The 20,127-nt window shown below is 43.8% G+C and overlaps 1 protein-coding gene across 1 annotated transcript in view; it reads right to left on the bottom strand.

Moving 5' to 3' along the window:
- LOC144799451 (fatty acyl-CoA hydrolase precursor, medium chain-like) overlaps window positions 1–20,127 on the bottom strand; it is a 211,976-nt gene that overhangs the window by 107,542 nt on the left and 84,307 nt on the right. Inside the window, exons 6-7 of the mRNA XM_078670767.1 lie at window positions 14,754–14,907; window positions 4,204–4,317 (exon numbers count right to left, since the gene is read on the bottom strand). Of these exons, the coding sequence (XP_078526893.1) occupies window positions 4,204–4,317; window positions 14,754–14,907 (268 nt within the window). The remainder of the gene's footprint in view (window positions 1–4,203; window positions 4,318–14,753; window positions 14,908–20,127) is intronic.

Genomic DNA, 20,127 nt, shown 5'->3' with positions numbered 1-20,127 from the left:
AAGGAGCACAACCCAGCAGCAGGTCAGCACGGAGAACGCGGGTCCAGCAACAACCCCCAACAGCTTACAGGTGGGTCCCCTATATATATAATATATGTTATGATATGCTTATTTGAATTTTTTACTTACAAACAAACATTATTTTCCTTTGCAGGATTACTTACATCCTTTCCTTTGTCAGGAATTGTTATTTAGATGATAGTTTATTATTCTTGTCCTTAATACTTTTATTGGGATTTATTAACAACCTTTCTTTGCCTTGCAGATAACTTGTCTTCTTGATTTCACACCTGTGGATCAATCGTGGATGGTGTTTTCTTCCGTCATCCTTCTTCAAGTTTGATGTTTCATTGGATTTGTTTGGACTTTTCCTTTTTCATTGTCACCACATTTAAAAGAGGCTGATTGCCTAGTGATTCATGCTATTGTTGATTCATATGTATTCTAAGTTGGAACTTTTGCTTTGTGACATATGCGGCTATGCTTGGACTGCATTAAAAGTTGTATGCATAATGTTAGCCTCCGTGTCTTTAATGAAATCCAGATTCTCTGGTCATGTAAATAGGAGAATCGCAATTACCTTCTGATAATTCTCGAAAGTTTTTCAATGTCCTGAATAAAGACTCCACTCTTTCTTATTCCCTGGCTGCAGTATCTCTTGAGGCGGGGAAGGCTTTTGACAGAGTCGATTGGTCTTTCTTATTCAAAACCCTAAACTGACATGGTTTTGGCCCCAAAGGTATTTCTCTTATTTCTCTGCTTTATTCATCCCCACTGCCTCTGTTTTAGTTAATGGTCTTATTTCTCAATTTTGTCCTTTACAACAGGGAGTTTGTTAGGGTTGTCCTCTTTCTCCTCTCTTATTTGTTTTATCTCTTGAACCTTTTTTATCTCATATTCATCAGAATTCTTCTATCTCTGCTTTTATTTATGGAGAGTCACATTTAAAATTGTCTGCCTATGCAGATGATATTTTGCTTTTCATTTCTAATCCTGAATCTTCTATTCCCTCTCTATTGCAAGAATTTTCTGATTTTTCTTAGCCTTCTGGCTATAAAATAAATCCTGATAAAACAGATACTTTGCCCATTACCAAATTCTGTCTTAAACACCATTTTGATTTGATTAGTTTTCATTGGAATAACTCTAAAATTAAATACCTAGGCATTTGGTTTAATACTTCCATTTTAAAGTCAGTTAAACTCAACATGAAGGAAGCCCTTGACCGTATTTTTTAACTTTTTACCTATTGGAATCCTCTTTTTCTTTCTTGGTGGGGTTGCCTTTATTCTACAAAGATTATGATCCCACCTATTTGACTTTATATTCTTTCTATGATACCTATCCGTATCCCTTTTATATATTTTAAAAGATTTGATTACCTCCTCTCTAAATTCCTATGGCTCGGTAAAATACCTAGGATTTGTTTGAAGCTTCTCAAAAAACCCAAAGCCAATGAGAGAATAACATTTCCTGACTTTCAGCTTTAAATAAGGCTTTTTCCCTGAAGCAAGTATCCAGATGCCTTCTCGCAGACCTTACACACCATTATGGGTTAAAATAGAACAATCTCTTCTTGCTCCTTTTTCTATTAAGAAGATTCTCTCCTTTACTACGAAGACAAATATCACGTCTCTTCTGCTATTTCTTCACACGTGTTCCTTATTAAGACCTAATTGTCAACCACTCATTTCAACTTGAGAATCCTTCCTCCAATCTTCTCTTTTATATAATCATCTTATTACTATTAAAAATAGACCTTGATATAGGAAGTCTTGGAGAGTTTGAGGTGTCATTTGGGTCTGTGATATGTTTGACGGTATGATCCTTTTTTCTTTTCCTCAGTTTCAAGTCCCAATCCAGCTTCAGAAAAAAACACAGTACGGAAACCGCCCTCCTCGCCGCAACAGACAACATCCGCACCCTACTAGACAAAGGAGAAACAGTAGCCCTCATCCTCCTCAACCTCTCAGCGGCGTTCAACACAGTCTCTCACCGCACCCTAATATCCAGACTCCATGATGCAGGGATACAGGACAAGGCCCTTGACTGGATCCGCTCCTTCCTCTCTGGCAGAACGCAGCAGGTCAGACTCCCCCTTTCCTCTCAGACCCTACACCAACCACCTGCTGAATTCCCCAGGGGTCCTCCCTCAGCCCTACGCTCTTCAACATCTACATGGCTCCGTTCGCCCCCATCGTCAGAACCTACAGTTTCAACATAGTGTCATATGCGGATGACACCCAACTCATCCTCTCCCTATCCAACGACAACTGGTGGCCCCCGCCCTCGGAAGCCCGCCCACCCCCACGGACCACGCACGCAACCTGGGAATCATCAAAATAGACCGCCAGATCAACTTCGTCTCGTCCTCCTGATTCCACACCCTCCGCCTCCTACGTAAGACCTTCAAATGGATCCCCCTTGAACACAGAAAGACCGTCACTCATGCCCTGGTTATCAGCAGACTCGACTATGGCAACGCATTCTATGCCGGAATAAACAAAAACCTCACCCACAAGCTACAGAACATCCAGACTGCGACTGCAAGACTGTTCCTCAACCTGCCTAGACACTGCCACATCTCCCAGCACCTGTGCGCACTCCACTGGCTCCCCATCGAGATGAGTCACCTTCAAGATGCCCACCCATGCACACAAGACCCTCCACGACAGCGGACCAGCATACCTGAACAGTTGACTCCAGTTCCACACACACCATAGGACCCTATGATCAGCCCAGCTCTCCTACGCCGTGATTCCCTGCACCAGAAAAACTAGATCGGGAGACCGCTCCTTCTCCTTCCTCGTGGCCAAACCTGGAACGCCCTTCCCCTCCACCTCAGATAGAAAACACCGCTTCCCATCTTCGCTTGAAACCTCAAAACCTGGCTCTTCAACAGACCTCCTCCTTGATGGACTGGAACCTTCACCCACCCCACCCCCAGCGCCTTGGGACCCTTATGGGTGAGTAGTCATGCTTAACAAATGCTTGATTGTCCAAATTTTTTCTGGCAAAAATCTCAACCGTATGGAAATAATTCTAGATGTCTTTTACTCTCTCCACTCTCTCCCCTCTGATGCTCCCCCTCCTACAGTTGATCCTCTTTTAAGAGTTTTGCTACTATTTCCAAAGGCCTCCTTGATATATAAAATGTAAATCCCTTTCCACTCCAGATCCTGTTCGCTCTAAACAAAACTAGAGCTTGCTTGGGAAGCGGATTTGGGTTGTGTATGGAACATTGAATTCTGGAAAAAAAATTGGGCAAGATCATTAACAGTTTCTAGATCTGCTTATACTACTCCATCTATGTTCTTTTTATATCATAGATTGTATTTCACTCCCCTATCAATAGCCAAGTTTTCACACAATAAAGACGATTCTTGCTGGTCCTGTAAATCCCCTTCAGCTGATTTGTTACACCTTTTATTTTCCAGTCCAAATGTTGCCTCCTTTTGGTTCGATGTATGGTCTCTCATATCCAAAATCTTTACCATACACATACCCCTGGCTAATAATATAATTTTTGTAGGTAGTTTATCAGATTCTTTACACTTACCCTCACATAAGAAAGGCCTATTTGATCTTATGTTAGCTTTAGCTTTTCAACAAATTACTTCTTACTGGAAATGTTCAGCTAAACTCTCAGTCAAGTCATGGTTTAATAATGGATGTTACTATAATCGACTGATTATTGCTTTTGCCTCCTCCTATCAAACAACTGTTAGTAGATAATTATATTGGTTACCACTAATTACCTATTTGAACAAGGTTGCAAAAAAAGATGTTTCTTCTAAAAGTTCTGAAAATGTTCAACCTTCGTAAATTGTTGTTTCTCTACCTTTTTACTCTAGATTATATTCTTTCATTATTATACTGCTTTTTGATATGTTAATCTCTTCTTCATTTGTTATTAGTATGCAATATTACTCGATCTTCAGTTTCTGAATTATATTATACTCCTTATCTCTTCCCTCCCTCTAAACTGTAAAATTGTATACAGCGTTTTACTCTGTTTAATTTTGCATTTCATATCTGTTGTTACTTATTTTATGATAATTTGTGTGGCTTCCTTTTGTAATTCTCTTTTTTTCAAAAAAGCTTTTTAAACATAAAAAGACAAGTCATATTCATTATCTTTTATGCATTTGAAGATTCAAGGGGCTCCATAAATATGGCAGCAGGACATATACCATAACTTACCCTTTTTGTGGCCGCTATCATTTCTTGATCGGTACAAAAAACACCAGGCATTAGGGCTGCTCCACTCTCAGAAATGGCTTTGTGAAATAAACCCTTGGACAGTGGGGACAACAGCTGCAAAATACACAGGCAAACATACAAAATCAGAACGCGTATTTGATCATAAACTTCGATTACGTGTCCAGGTCGCGATTAACATCAGAGCCTGTATATAGCAAAGTCAGAACTGTGTTACTTTCGAACATCTGACAGTTGATCAATAGGTTTTCCTTTAATCACCTTGTCTATAAACTGTTAATAAAAAATTAATGATGTTGTCTCAAAGTATGGCAAATGCAAATGAAATCTAGCAAGCATAAAAGAACTGCAACACTTGTTCCATTCGTAAATCACTTACAAAATTTGTTTACATCAATCTGTGGTTAGAGAACAATTCTAATTCTCTGAGTACCTTCTTAATGGCTTCAATAATTCTTTCAGTTACTTTAAACAGTGTATATACACTGGAAGACATGACATTTGAAATTAGCATGCACCAAACCATACAAAATATGATAACTTTACTTTAGTTAATCCATCATTTAATCTGACATAGTGCGATATCGTAGAATACATTTGCTCAGCGATCACACAAACGACCAACACGATTTGTAGATGGAGAGCAGCTAAGAATTAATACAGTGAGAGTGTGTTCATATAAAACCAGGGTTCTATCTTTAGTCTATTTTATTATATTCTAGGGTAAATAAATTGGGTCCCATCTATTAGATTTGCCAATGTTTCATTCGTGTTCTTAATGAGCCAATGATACCTTCTCATTCCACAAGATCACTATATCATACTGAACTTTATATTGGTTTAAATTCTGTTCTCCTACTTTTCATGGCCTGCTGTATGAAATATTTAATTGAATTAATGAATTCAGCCATGCACAATGTCTCTAAAGAGGTTAGGACTGTTAACTAACCATAGCTCCATCTGATGTCATAGCCCAGCTGAAGGAATGATAAATGTAGGGCACCCAAATCCATTCAGAATCTAGGTTCTAGCGGAGGAAGGCCGAAACCTCAGGCTAAACCTACGTCCACCAAGACTTTGGCCAACAGATCCATTGCGGACTCTCCATCATTCCAGCAATCTGCATCAGGGAGGTGAAGCCGCCGGTCATAGAACAACCCACAGCCATTTGGATAGCAAGCAGCGAAGCCAGACCATAGATCAACAACACAGTGTTCAAGCTAACAGAGTCCCTGTTCATCGATAACCCCTGAATGATAATAATGGGTGCCAAGACCAACAGGTCAATTGGGGGGTACTTGCAAGAGGAGGAACGAGCAGGTAGCACCAGTCTCATAAAATCTGACACGCAACAGGTATACATTTACCCAAAGAAGTAGAAAAACAGGTAATTGCTTTGGGGGGCTGGCAAAGGCAAACAAACGAATGAAGGATGTGTGGCATCAACCCAAGAAATTCTTGAAGTCATTTGTGTTTCATGCAATTACCTTACAGTAAAAACTGACTCAGTTAGACTTGAATTCTTTCTATTAAAACAGGCTTTTAACAGATTGTCTTCTAATGTAACTGGGGGTGTATACAAGCTATTGGTTTGGACACAGTTGTATTCCTAAAACCACAAATGAGAATCTGGGGAGTATATTTAAAAGGAATGATATTAGACTCGTAGTATGTCAAATGATTTGTATGGTCACAATGCCACATTTTACCTTAGTAAAAGATTTGGTTGGTTTTGGCATCTTTTTGATAGAGCTTTACATCCGAGTAGATAAATGCTTGCCTTGGCAGTGCATGACTTGGAACAAAATACATTCTGACCTCAAATATCGTTACCTTCCCCAAGACCCACAATGGACCATGCTAGCAAGCATAGTGTGTGAAACTGACACGTTCCCAGATTTCTCTAAAGGGTAGGGGGTACTTACCCCTTAAAATGTTTTTTTTTTTCAAATAAAACTGGTGAAACAATAGATTTGACAGCACATTTGTAAACATGTATTTACTAAAACGTCATTAGAATTGCAAATGGTTGTGAAGGGGAACTAATTCAATAGGCCAACTCCTAAGGATCTGCTAAGCGTACCTAGGAGTAATAGGTCTCCAAACATGAAACATGCCAGAGGAGACATTTGAGTTACTAAATACAAATTCTTAAGCTAAGAGAAATAACACCAGTTTTAAATACTGTGTCAATGTATAATGCCCATCACTGTTGTTTTGTAAGTTAAGAGTCCATCAACATTATTTGCTGTTAATAACATGATATTCAGTGTGCCACATCTGCTATTCCAGTAGACACATCTCAAAATGTCAACGAGTCTGGGGTGATCAGAAATGTCCAGCCAAATCTGCTCTGTTTGTTGTGCTAGGAGAGAGTTCACTCTATGAACGGGGGTCTCAGTGTGCGAAGGTTTGTTGTGTGAGTTTGAAAAATAAACCTGGAAATGGGAAACAGTTGAAACACCCTGGCCTCAGCCACATGTGTTCTGACTACGCAAGCGATGCCACTCTTGCCTGCGTATGCGGTTAAGGCAGTGCATGGTCTAGCTGCTGGCTGCTGCTCGGCCGAAGCAGGACGATGCCAGGAAGACAGCCAGAGGATGCAGTGAGACAAGTGGGGCTGGGGCTGGGGCCGGGGCCAGGGCCAGGTTTGGATGGCTTGGGGGGTAATTTTCAGGGTTGGGGGGATGGGTTAGTTTTCAGGACGGGGTTCAGGACAGTTTTCAGGGCTTGGGGGGTCAGGGTGGTTTTAAGGGCTGGTAGGGGGTCAGGGTAGTTTTAAGGGCTGGTGGGGGTCAGGGTAGTTTTCAGGGCTGGTGGGAGGGTCAGAGTAGTTTTCAGGGCTGGTGGGAGGTCGGGGTAGTTTCATTGTTAGTGGGGGTCTGGGTCGTTTTTAGGTTTCGACTTTGGCGAGGGGCGAAGCCCCTCCCAATCGAAATCTTTTGTTTTTAGTAGTGAGGTTCGGACCGCCTCTGCCTCTCATTGGCTAGCTCCATAAATGGAGGCTAGCCATTGGGAGGCAGAGGCTGTCAATCGCGCTTTCTCTCGAAAACGCGATTCGGGGGCGTTTCTGGTGCTTTTTTTAAGCCCCGCCCCTTTGTCCCGGGCCGCGCTGCGATTGGCTGCCGGCCCGGGACACCCCCGTGACGTCATTCCCGGGCCGCGCTGTGATTGGCTGCCGGCCCGGGACACCCCCGTGACGTCAGCCAATCACAGCGCGGCCCGGGACCTGACTTGTTATTATTTTGGGATAGACCTTCTACCGCTTATTGCAGGTTGGCGCTGGTACCGTCCTTTCCCATTAAGAGCTCCTGTAAGCACGAGCGCCCTCTGCATGACGAGGCGCTCTGGGCCTGCGCTCAGCTTGCTATTGACTTTGGCTCCGTGTCACGACAGTGCGAAGGGGCTGTCATTGATGGAACGGGCTAATAAGGCGCACTGGCTGCAAACAGTGAAAGCTGGCGCATGCCCTGGGCCTCGCGCATCTCGAGCAGGGTCGGGCTGCCCTGCAAACAGCGCCTTGACTCTTCTCATTAAGGATTCGACCTGTTTATTGAATCTGGTAATGTCTGCAAACAAGCTTTCCAGGGATTAAAAGAGGGAGGGAGGGAGCGGGCGCGGGCCTCCAGCGAGGGAGGGGCCCTCGCTTTCCTACCCGTAGGGCACTGTCACTCACTACCTCTTTTACACTCATTAGCAATTGTGCCGGGAGGCGCTTGCTGCCCAGGGGTCGGACTGGGGGCCCAAAATCAGTCCTGGTCCTGGAGAGACTGTTCAAAGCAGCCCCGCTTCGTATCTCTCTCGCTTTCTCTTTTAATTCTCTCTCTCTCTGTCTCTCTTCCTGTCTCAGACACTCTCTCTCTCTCTTTTTCTCTCTGCCCCTCTCTCTCCCTCCTGTGTGCCGCCCGCCCGGTGCCTCACATCTTAGAACGCAGCCACCCCGATTCGTTCAACAACTGAGCAGCAAGAGTTGCAGCCCCCCGGAAATGCCCATTGGGACGAATAGTCAGTCCTACTCTGCGTGTGGGGATTCCTGCTGCCTTTGAATGAGTATGTTTTGCCATGTATTAGTACAAAAAAGCATGCGGTGCACATAGGACACGTCTGGCCCTCCCTGTGGGTAACATCCTTGGCAGCTACTTGCCATTACATTGCTTGATAATATCCGGTCCACCCACACTGCCCTCTGCTGGCCAGTGTGCGTCGTGCAGGGAAAAGTGCCTCTGCTATAGCAGTAGCGCTGGAATTAGAGCATCTGGGCTTCTCGGAGCTTTGTAGCATCATATGTAAGGCATTCATTTCCCGCGCAAGACACTTATTAACGTTCAGGGCGAGGCACTCTGTAAATGTAAAGAAAACACAAGCAAGTTACTCGGACAGTGTTTTTAAAAGTACTGTTTAACACCTGTCCTCGGCGCCCTTCCCTGTCTGCTCCTGCGCATCGCTTTCCTTTCTGCATCAGATCTGGAAGCGGCGAGGTGCCGGTCTCTGCAGGATGCCAACATCCCACCTTTAATCCTCAAAAATGATTGTTTGCAAATATGCCCCAATCTCAGTGTGGGGGAAGAAATCCTTTTTTGAGCGCTGTGTGCCCTCCAGTTAGATGGCGAGGCATTCCCACCGGCGCAGCAAAACATAAAATTCGTTCTCCTCAAACAGTAATCAGCAATTTTTCCCAGAGCAAATATTATGTTTTCCTTGCATCTGTTTATTAATTGCTTTTCACAGCTTGAAATCACATTAGAACTTCATAAACCCCGCTTGTCTGCCTGAAATAACCACACACGCTGCTGCCCTGTGACAGCGTCACTCGAGAGATTGTAACAGCTGGGCACGGTGGCTCAGCTGCGCAAACACGCGCCGTGGCTGGGGAAGGCAGCTCACAAATGCCAATATATTCATTCCCAGCAAAAGCAAAAAAAATCAGATTTTACAACTGCCCCATGCTGCGAAAACGTACCCCCTTTGCTAAAAGCTTGATTGCTCATAGAAGGTCCCATCGGGGAGGAGGCGCTGTGTCACAATAGTATGGGTCATACGCTCCTTACCCAGCATTCTTCTGGCACTAGCAGGGCAGGCTGCTGCCCCAAGCAGCCCTCATAGCAGGCCATGGAGAGCATTAGCGGGCACAGTTACCACTGGTCTGATAACACGGCAGGTAACAGTGCATGCAATATTACAAATAGAAGGCGGTGTTTCTGCGCCTCTGCCTGGACGCTGTGAATTTTCATGTCTACAATGGGGAATAACATGGAAAGTTGTATTCATTTACCATTTTGAATTCTAGGCAATTTTATGGACATCATGCAACCCACTTTTTTTCAAATGGATATATCGCCAGATATATTGTTGAAGGCAAAAATGGGAGATTTTGTCTAAAATTAGGATTAACGCCCATTTTGGAACTAATTTTAAACCACAGACACTTGAGTGGACAGAATAAGGAGCTTGTGAGTGATGGCTCAGTGGGTTTGTTTTGGTGGGGATTCCAATGCCGAAGGACAGAACGAGGCAGATCTGCCCCTAGGTTCTTTATTCATGGGTGGCATGCAGGAAAGCACCATAGGTTAGTGGAAGATGGAGGGAGGGTGCCAGGAAAGTTGTGTCCTTTGAGTGAGAGACACTCTTGAGGGCAATGTGGGCGATGACAGCGAGACAGGGATTTATTTTATATATATAAATATTGAGGAAGGTGTGATTTTTTCCGACACAGCTACCCCATTTTTAGAGTTGACTTGTGACATCACAGTTACACGTGCTGAATGCAGCAGTGATAAAAACAAGCATTTGCAGAGCAAATAGGTCGCATCTTGATGACCTATTGGCCTGTACAATGGTTTTTAACCACGATGCACAGTATCCCGATGCTGTACCACATGGATAAATTAAAACAACAACAACTTTTATGAGGCTGAAGTCATTTTGTGGGCACACACACTATGCATGCGTACACCAACAAAATGATGCAGCTACTTTTTAATTATTTTTAATTTCGAGTCGTATCAGTAACTAAAAACAAAACAAAATCTGTAAAAGTGTTTTTTTTTAAAATTTATTAAAGCAGGTGATGGGAGAGTAGGACGCAGAAGCAACACAGAAAGGTTGAGGGATACGGAAGTAACACATGGAAGGCTGGAGGACACGGAAGCCACAAAGTGATTGGAGGAGATGCAGCAACAACACAGGGGAGCGCAGGGATACATGAAAGCAACATGAGGGATTGCGTGAAGGATGCAGCACAGAGAAGCACATGGGGAAGCGCAACAAGGAGGGTGTGGAGCCCAAGGAACAGGCAGCAGCACAGGGGGATAAATGTACTAAGGAGATGGCCCAAAAACACCTGTACTCTCTGTGAGTACTTAAACAAAAAGAAAAAAGTAGTTTCCTTGCATCAAGCACAGACACCAGGCAAGTTCACATGGTAAAGAGGCAAAGCTCCATGGGAGGGATAAACATAGGGTTATGAAGTTGGGACATGAATAAGAAGCAAGCAAATCAGAGTGACGAGGGAAAGCCAGTCAATAGTGAGAAATGGGCGGGCTCTAAGCCCTTCTATGTTCATGGTAATGCACAATATCCTCGCAACAGACCGCGCATGCATTGTTTAGTAAGCTTGACCCAATCATCTTCCCAAGCAAAACTCCAAACGGAATTAAAGGAATAAATAACTTCTCAAATTCTCCGGAACTTTCGTCGCATGAAATGTGTCAGTCATTAACAGATAAGGGAAGGAAATATTTGTTGTTAACTAGTGAGTTGCTGAGATCAGTACATGGATCTTTCTACATGTAACTACACATTTTAAAGAACAAAACTGGCTTTGGACCTGACGCATTAAAAAGCTGAAAATATGTTCAAAAGAAATTACAAGCAGCCCATTGGGAGATTCATGTCTATTGTACTTTCCACATTTTTTTGCAGCAGGAACAGGACAGAATGGGGCCCAAATACTGAAAAGAGGGCAGTTGTGATATTGTGACCATGTAGTATGCTCTACCTCCACCCTCTGACTTGTCCCAAACCTCATTTTACTTCTATGATCTCCCAAATAACCATTTCTAGACTCTTCCCTCTTCTATCCTTCCTTTTTCATAGCTCTAACTTTTGCAAAGGCGAAACCGTTGCATTGTAAATGCTTGTTTAAATTAGGGTTTAGGGTGTGAGGTGTAAGGGCAGTGGAAGGATTGGGGTAGTTTTAGGGAGCGCAGGGGATTTTGGGTTTCGGGGTAGTGTATGTAAAGGGGCAGGGTTTTATGTCCCTGGGAAGGGGAGAGGAATTGGTATTCAGGGTCGTTTTTAGGGCTTGGCAGGGGGCAAAGTAGTTTTTAGGGCTCAGAGGGTCGGGCTAGTTATTTAAATCAGGGGTTAGGGTTTTAGGCCTAGGGGCAGTGGAAGGTGTTGGGATAGTTTTAGGGACAATGTGGAGGTGGGAGGGGGTCAAGTGAGAAGGTTAGGGGCCCAGGGTGGGGGGCAGGTAGGGGTATTGTAGCTTAGGGCGGGGGAGGTGGGTCAGAGTAGTGGCGACCTTATCCACGCATACCCATTTACCATTCATGCCTTTACCATGAAATTGCATGGTAAAGGCATGCGTGGTAAAGGAATGTGTGGTTAAGACGCATTTGTGGTTTGGGCTGAGTGGTAGAGGCACACATGGTTTAGACATGCGTGCTTCTATCATACAACCCCTGGAAATGTTTGACTGCTGGCTATCTTGTTTAACGGTGCCATCCTTGAAACTTTTCAAAATTGACAGGACACGCCATGGTGGAGGTTCTTGCTAAGGAATGGAGATGTCTACAGGGCTGGAGGACATCTTTCAGTTTGGCAGACATGGTTGAGGTAAAGTTCTCCACCAACCTGTATGCCTTTACTCCATCTGCCAATTTCTTAACCAGGTCCTTGGGCTCTAATCTTGCAGCTAATAATTCCCTTCTCATGACACTCTAATAACGAATGAAAATGATTTTTGAAACTGTTGTATGCTGCTGCCTTTCTCCAAAACGGTTTTAAGACCTGTATGGCCAGAGTGGCTTTTTGCTGGGCCAACCTGCGATAAATGTTAATTAGCTTTCTTCTAACTCCGGAGAGTTGATGAGGCATGCACATCTCACCTAGACAGTACTCTCCCAGAGACAAAAGGGGCATCAGACTCACTGGTCCACATCGTTCATTGACTTGAGACTGACAGACCTGTCAACCCTGTTTTCAGACGGCACTTCTTGGAGAAGGACGGAGATATCTTTGACAGCTTTGCCAACCAATGATAGGTCGGGCCTTACATCATTCCAAACATATGAGAAAGAAGAGCTTCTGGAGAGGATCTCTTTGAAAATAAAGGTCATAAAGCACCTCCTGGCACCCTTCTGAAAGGGGTGAGAAAAGAACACAGATGATCATAAGAGGTGGATTTGCTTTGACTTACTGTGTTTCGCAAAGCTGTGTAACTTATTTTGGAATCCCTGATGTATGGGTGCTAATCTTTTGCCTAACTTCCGGCCCAGATTCCATGCCTTAGGAGGATGGTGAGCCCAGCTTATCTTTTTTTGTTTGTTCTAAACACACCCAGAAAGCAAGACTTTTGGAAAAGCAAAAGATCAATGTCCCTGACATACTTTTTTCCCAATCTGACTTGAACATTCCTGCCATAATGTGCCTGGTGTTCTTGGGCATGAGCTCTTTGGAAGTATCAACTTAAATGGCACTGACCTTCCAATGCCATGCAGGATGCAGTCCGGCAGCATATGGCCCAACAAGACTGTGCTAACGATGGAGCCGGCCAAGGTGGAAAATTATGGATCCCTCATTTACAAATTAAGTTGAGGAGCTGAGAGGTTGTTGGGGGTCGGGAGATTGCATTCGAGGTTTCCCTATTACTACTCATCTGTATATGAAGTACTAAGTATTTTTCTGTCCATCAGAAATAATACCACTGCTCTCTTAGTCATTACAGTGACATTGTTCAAGCAATACTAGTCTAAGGCCTTTCTTTGAGTTAATTAGAGGAAAATCCTCTGGTGCATTCTCCTCTGCATTTAGAACCATTTCCACAACTTAGAGGGGCATATTTACCACCCCATATCGCCACCGGAGCGTCACTTTATTTGACACTCTGGTGGTGTAGCGCCATTTTTCCCATTTACAAGGTGCCACTAAGCCCCTTAGTGTGGCTTAACTCCTGCTTGTAAATATGCCCCTGCCACCACTGTCCTCTCTGGCACAGAGGCCTGCAATGGATGTTGCTGTGGGCGTTCCAACGCAACACCCATTGCTTTTTGACACAGCCTCCGATTTACAAGGCTGAGGCAGAATCAAAAACTAACACAATAGAATTCCAGACATTAGAATGGCGATAAAGGGAGAAATTATTAAGTTCTCCTCGTTTTCTGACCTTACCATGTGTGCTGCATTCTGCACCATACATAGAAAGAGCAAATCACCATTATTGATTATTTATGTGCAGGAAGGTGTCCTTTTCTGCACATAAACAATCACCCCTGCATCGCAGGGACCCTTGTAACATGGCAGCATGGTGGCTGCGCTGGTGCTAGGCAGCGTTTTTTGCGCCAACCCTAAGGGAATCTCTTGTGAATACAGCACATCCCTGTGTTTCAAAATGTCAGAGTGCTGCGCTGCCAAATTTGGTGCAGCTCCGCACTCCAGCTTTTTTTGTAAACATGCACCAGAAGATTTTGCATAACTACCCAACTCAGGCCCTAAATACAAGTGCACTGGTGTTTCTGATTCAGCCACAATCTGCAGTTTTGGGCCAAATCAGAATTAAAGATGATGCATTATTACCACACCACAACATCGGACCAGCATACCAAAACAACAGCCTCTCCTTCTATGCACCCAAGAGACACCTTCAATCAGCTGACCTCTCTCTAGCCACCATCCCACACATCTACAAGACCAGAACAGGAGGAAAGTCATTCTCCATCCTCATAGCCAAGGCCTGGAACGACCTCTCCCTCCACCTCTGGCAAGTACCTACACTGCCCCAGTTCTGGAAGGACCTCAAGATCTGCCTCGTCGGATGACCCCAGCACTCAACAGAGCTTGCCCCAAGCGCCTTGATGCCCTGGTGAGTGAGTAGCTGTGCTTCACAATTCCCTGATTGATTGATTGATTTATTGATCTGTTGTTCTTGGGTGCAGTAGCATGCATGGATTTGCAGGTATGTATCCACCCGATAAGACAGGTGGAACATATGCTCAGGAACTGCTCCAGAATTATGAGTTTTCATGTGGAAATTGGTGAAATAATAATACATTCTGCTTTTAATTTACTCCCCAATCCATAGCATTGATGGTTGGTCACCTTATAATCCCTTCGAAATACCTTGACATGGTGTTTTCCATGTCCTCAATATAGGTAATACTGTTGGAGGTATTATTGCATTAAAATACTTAGACACTTGTAAATAGAGCCTCAGAAGGAGGTCCTTAATTTGTACAGGTAAAGAGATAAAGTATTGTTTATGAGGTGGGGTCACACTACAGAGAAGTGAGTTTAAAGAAAAAAAAACTTGCCAATGCAGAAACGCTGATTCCGCCAGCAGATACTCCAAATATGGTGACAGACCCTGGATCCCCTCCAAAAGGTTCAATGTTTTCCTGGACCCACTGCAGAGCGGCCACTTCATCCAGGAATCCCCAGTTACCACGAGCATGTTCATCACCAGTACTGGAAAAGTAAGCATTTTAGTCTGGGTGAGATAATTTCTTATTTTGTTATTTCTGAATCAAGTTTTTGTTTTGTTATTACTTGAATGTGTTTCTTTAGTGCAAAAAACATATTGGTAGACCCACACAGCTTAAGAAATAAATCAATATAATAAAAGTAGTGGACTTTAAAATTAAGCACATAACATAAATTAATTAAAATGGGGCATTTCAGGAAGATAAATCTATGTGCTAAGATATCAGTGCATGTACATTTCTGCCTACACCTCAGTGTAAATCTCTGCCTAGAATATAGTCAAAAACATAGAAACATCCGGCAGATTTACAGGAAGTCATAGACATATGTATTCCCAAATCCTTCCATGATTGGGTAGGGAAGTGAGAAACCAAACATATGACTGCAAAGTTACTAGTAGTCACTATAAGTTACTACTAGTCATAAACCATCCATATGTAGTTATATATACTGTAGCAAAGATCTCTGCCAAGGCTATATAGAACTATGAGTTGAAAAGAATAGGGGCACAGGCATAACCTGAGGAAAACTGACAATCATCACAAGTGGGTGCACATAGGTACAACTCACACACTAAGTACTGACTTCTCCCCCTTGTGCTGCGAGCCATCATGAAGCAGACATCAGCTACAGTTGTGTTTAGTGTCACTGTGTGTGTGTGGGTGTGTGTGTGTGTGTGCTTGTGAGGGTATGTTTTTGGGAATAGAATTTGTTATGATACTTCGTTGAGTGTGTGTAGAGCAGAGTTTGATGTGAGAAGAGTATTCTTTATGAATCACTCACAATGTACATATTTGTAATTTTTCAAGTATGTGCATATCTTGAGTTTACATATTTGCAGTATTATTTGTAAAGGTGCATACAATGTTTAAATGTCTTTGATTGTTTTTAAGTAGTTTTATTTCTTTTATTTGGTAAAATGTTTTAACGTTTTTACATTCAATTTAGGTGGGTGTTTGCAATATGTAATTTTATATGACCATTTTTCCATTATTTTTTGTTTGGGTCTAGGTTTTTCTGGTGACAGTGTTATAACCTTCGTTCATTGGTAAAAGTGTGATTCCCTTGTATTATCTGTAAGTGACCATGTGGGGTGTGTGGCTTGCTGTGAGGCTTGGCTTGAGTAGATCTGAATTTGTTTGGGTTGCACTACTACTGAAGCGGATGTAGGTGAATTGCAACTGACTTACCCTTTTATGTATGTGATTTTGTATTTGCACACCCCTCCTATACCCTGTGGGCCCGATTCACAGAACTAACTTACTAGAAAATCCTAAACTTACTACCATTTTGGTATTCACGGAAGGCACATACTCATTTTGGTATTCACAGAAGGTACTTACTCATTTTGGTATTCCCAGAAGGCACTTACTCATTTTGGTATTCACAGAATGCACTTACTCATTTTTGTATTCACAGAATGCACTTACTCATTTTGGTATCCACAGAAGGCACTTACTCATACTAACTTTATGTCCGTACTCGGGCAGATTACGGCCCGGTAGACACAATCGCAATGGACCGCCCACCGCTAGCCCCTCCTCTGGATCGCCCCTAGGGACTCTGGTACATGGAGTTCTTGAGTGGTTCACCCCAGTGGGTGCAAGTAGGTACTTGTTGAACTGATGATCTCTAGACCCGATACATGTCCCGGGTTTTGGGATATCGCTCGAGACATGGCTCGGGTTTCGGGCTAATTTCCCTCATCAGTAGAGAAAATAGTTAGGGGTGGAAGAGAAGGCCGCCAAGCAACCGTCAAAGGCCTCGATGCCCGAACCGGCACGCAGGTGCGTCGTCCAGGAGCCCGTCGGCTCAAAGCTCAAGGGAGCCAATTTGTAGACACAATCGCAATGGACCGCACACTGCTAGCCCCTCCTCCGGATCGCCCCTAGGGACTCTGGTACATGGAGTTCTTGAGTGGTTCACCCCAGTGGGTGCAAGTAGGTACTTGTTGAACTGATGATCTCTAGACCCGATATATGTCCCGGGTTTTTGGATATCGCCCGAGACATGGCTCGGGTTTCGGGATAACTTCCCTCATCAGTAGAGAAAATAGTTAGGGGTGGAAGAGAAGGCCGCCAAGCAACTGTCAAAGGCCTCGATGCCCAAACCGGCAAGTAGGTGCGTCGTCCAGGAGCCCGTTGGCTCAAAGCTCAAGGGAGCCAATTTGTAGACACAATCGCAATGGACCGCACACCGCTAGCCCCTCCTCCGGATCACCCCTAGGGACTCTGGTACATGGAGTTCTTGAGTGGTTCACCCCAGTGGGTGCAAGTAGGTACTTGTTGAACTGATGATCTCTAGACCCGATACATGTCCCGGGTTTTTGGATATCGCCCGAGACATGGCTCGGGTTTCGGGATAACTTCCCTCATCAGTAGAGAAAATAGTTAGGGGTGGAAGAGAAGGCCGCCAAGCAACCGTCAAAGGCCTCGATGTCCAAACCAGCACGCAGGTGCGTCGTACAGGAGCCCGTCGGCTCAAAGCTCAAGGGAGCCATTTTGTAGACACAATCGCATTGGACCGCACACCGCTAGCCCCTCCTCCGGATCGCCCCTAGGGACTCTGGTACATGGAGTTCTTGAGTGGTTCACCCCAGTGGGTGCAAGTAGGTACTTGTTGAACTGATGATCTCTAGACCCGATACATGTCCCGGGTTTTTGGATATTGCCCGAGACGTGGCTCGGGTTTCGCGATAACTTCCCTCATCAGTAGATGTGGTGGAGATTCCGGCCGGAATACCAAAATGAGTGAGTGCCTTCTGTGAATACCAAAATAGTAGTAAGTTTAGGATTTTGTAGCATGTTAGTTCTGTGAATCGGGCCCAGACTTCTTCACTTTGCTCCACCTGCTTGTTTGCAGATATTCCCATTTTTCTATCCATGCCCATTGCCATTTGTGCATTTACACATACAACGTATCCATTGCAGCTCACACATTTACACGTACAATGTACCTTTTGGATTTACATTCATTTATGAGTGTGTGAATTAATACTATAAGAGAATTGGTGAAAATAGATGTAAAAGCGTCTCTGAAATTACCCCGAGAGAAGCAGATTTACGAGGACTGGCACATCCCTGCATATCAGCAGGGATGCGCCAGTAAAGATGCGACACGCAGGAATACCCATGCGCCACCGCGGATGCGTCGCATTTACGATGCCATGCACTGTGGGGCAAGAATAGCCAGATGCGCGTCGCATCTTCTGGCGAAAGGGCAGCCCATTGCTGGAGTTGTGTCGCAAAGCGCTACGAAACTCCAGCAATGCTCAGGGGTGCCCTATGCCTAACATGCTGCGTCACTTCTTACGCCTGCTTCAAGCAGGTGCAAGGTTTTGACGCAGCATGGATGTAAAAGTGACTCCGTGAAATCTTGTAGATTTCACTGTGTTACTTTTACGGGGCTTCCTTGCCATGGATCGCCCATCCTGCATACATTATACCTGATGCAGGTATAATGTAGCGCAGGGCTTTACAACTTGACACATCTCACTAGATGCGGCACGTTGTAAATCAGTAACATTTAGGCGCATTGTTTACGACGCAGCTGCGTCACAGAAGTGACGCAACGGTGTCGAAAACATTTCGCAAGGAACTTGTAAATCTGCCCCAGAGTATTTACTGATGAGTTTTAATAGCGTTTTAATAATTGCATGAACTCTATATAACTGAAAGCATTAGCATCTCTTTGCAGGTTGACATAAAAAAGGCCATGGAATGATCTTTATATGTCACTTCTAGTAGATGGTTCCATTGACTTGAGACAGCATGTGTAAGGCCAAAAACACTACTGAGCTCCCACAATTTTTGCAGCACGAAAACACCACATGGAAAAAAAAACATTTCATCATGGTTAGGTTGAACTCTGGTGCATTTTTGTGCAACATTCCAAGTTCTGATTGTTTGACTGCTGGTCCACACCTCACATTCTCCTTGTTTACGATTTCATGTTCTCACAAAAATCTCTACTGATAGCACATGGAGGGATTTGTAAGAGAAAATATGACAGGTCAATGCAGAGTTTGTGTCTATTCTGGAATTTTAAAATGGAGCAAACGCTGTTTGTGTTCCGTATCTATACTCTTGGGTCACTCAAAATTAGTTTCTTTATGGCTCACCTGTGTAAGTGAAGAAGCATAATAGTATCAAGGTTTGAACATCTTCAGCACTAGATTAGATAAGAAATTGTTCATGCACATAGAGGCTTACTATTAATCATTCTTAAGGCCTACTACCTCTTATGTCTTCCTTCAACTGCCACTTTTCATCAAGACCCTTAATGAGTTCAAACTTTACTTTTTTCATCTTTAGATAACTTGCTAAATGTCTACCTTACCATGTACCAGTACATCTTGACCCATGTCTTACTCCCATGAGCTCCTTAATAATGTCTCTTTCAGCATGTAGCCTCTAAAATTGTTTTGGATCAGATGCTGTAGATTATAGTTTTGTACAGGAAGTGACCCTTTCCTGTACAAAAACAATACCTCCCAAATTGCAGACACCCTTACACTATGGCACAGCAATGCCTGCATTGGTGCATCACTGCTAAAAGTGTGCCAGCACAGTGAGAGAGTATAACTGAGGAACTTCTTAGTAGATATGGAGTTGTTGTGCTCGGTTCCGTTCACGCAACGCAGTGCAGCAACTTTACTTGCTGTGCTGTGTTACATGAACTCTTTGTATATCTGGCTCTAGATATGTGCTGTACAGTGCAGCACACATGCAATGTGTGTAATGTTAGGAGAAATAAAAAATTCTTCTTTTTTAGAAGAAAGCATCATCTGCCAATTTCAACAAATAGAGTTTAGCGTCATAAACAATGGGTGGCACATGGGAATACCCATGTAGCACTCATTGGACACCTCCTTGATGAGAATAAGTACAGAGGCTATTTGTGTTACTTTAAGGCAGGACATCTAACCTGGGCTTCTATTGGAATTCTACAGCGCATATTATCAAGCCCATTATTGCCGCTTTAGCGGCAGTTTCCTGCCACTAAAACAGCGATAATTTTAACGAGCTTTTTGCTAATATGCCCCCATGTTTTATGATTAGTCAGAAGCAGCACCTATAACACCCTTTCCAAGGGTCCATGACCTGGGGGTACCAGTTGAGGGGTTAGGACTCACTCCAGCAAAGGCTAGGTGCAGGGTTCAAATCCTCATGGGCTTGTTATGTACCTGAAGGTCACAGAGGAGAA

Source organism: Lissotriton helveticus, chromosome 12 (assembly GCF_964261635.1).
Source record: "Lissotriton helveticus chromosome 12, aLisHel1.1, whole genome shotgun sequence".
Classification (NCBI taxonomy): Eukaryota; Metazoa; Chordata; class Amphibia; order Caudata; family Salamandridae; genus Lissotriton; species Lissotriton helveticus.
The sequence above is the reverse complement of the archived record's forward strand: the minus strand, read 5'-3'. Positions and strand labels throughout refer to the sequence as shown.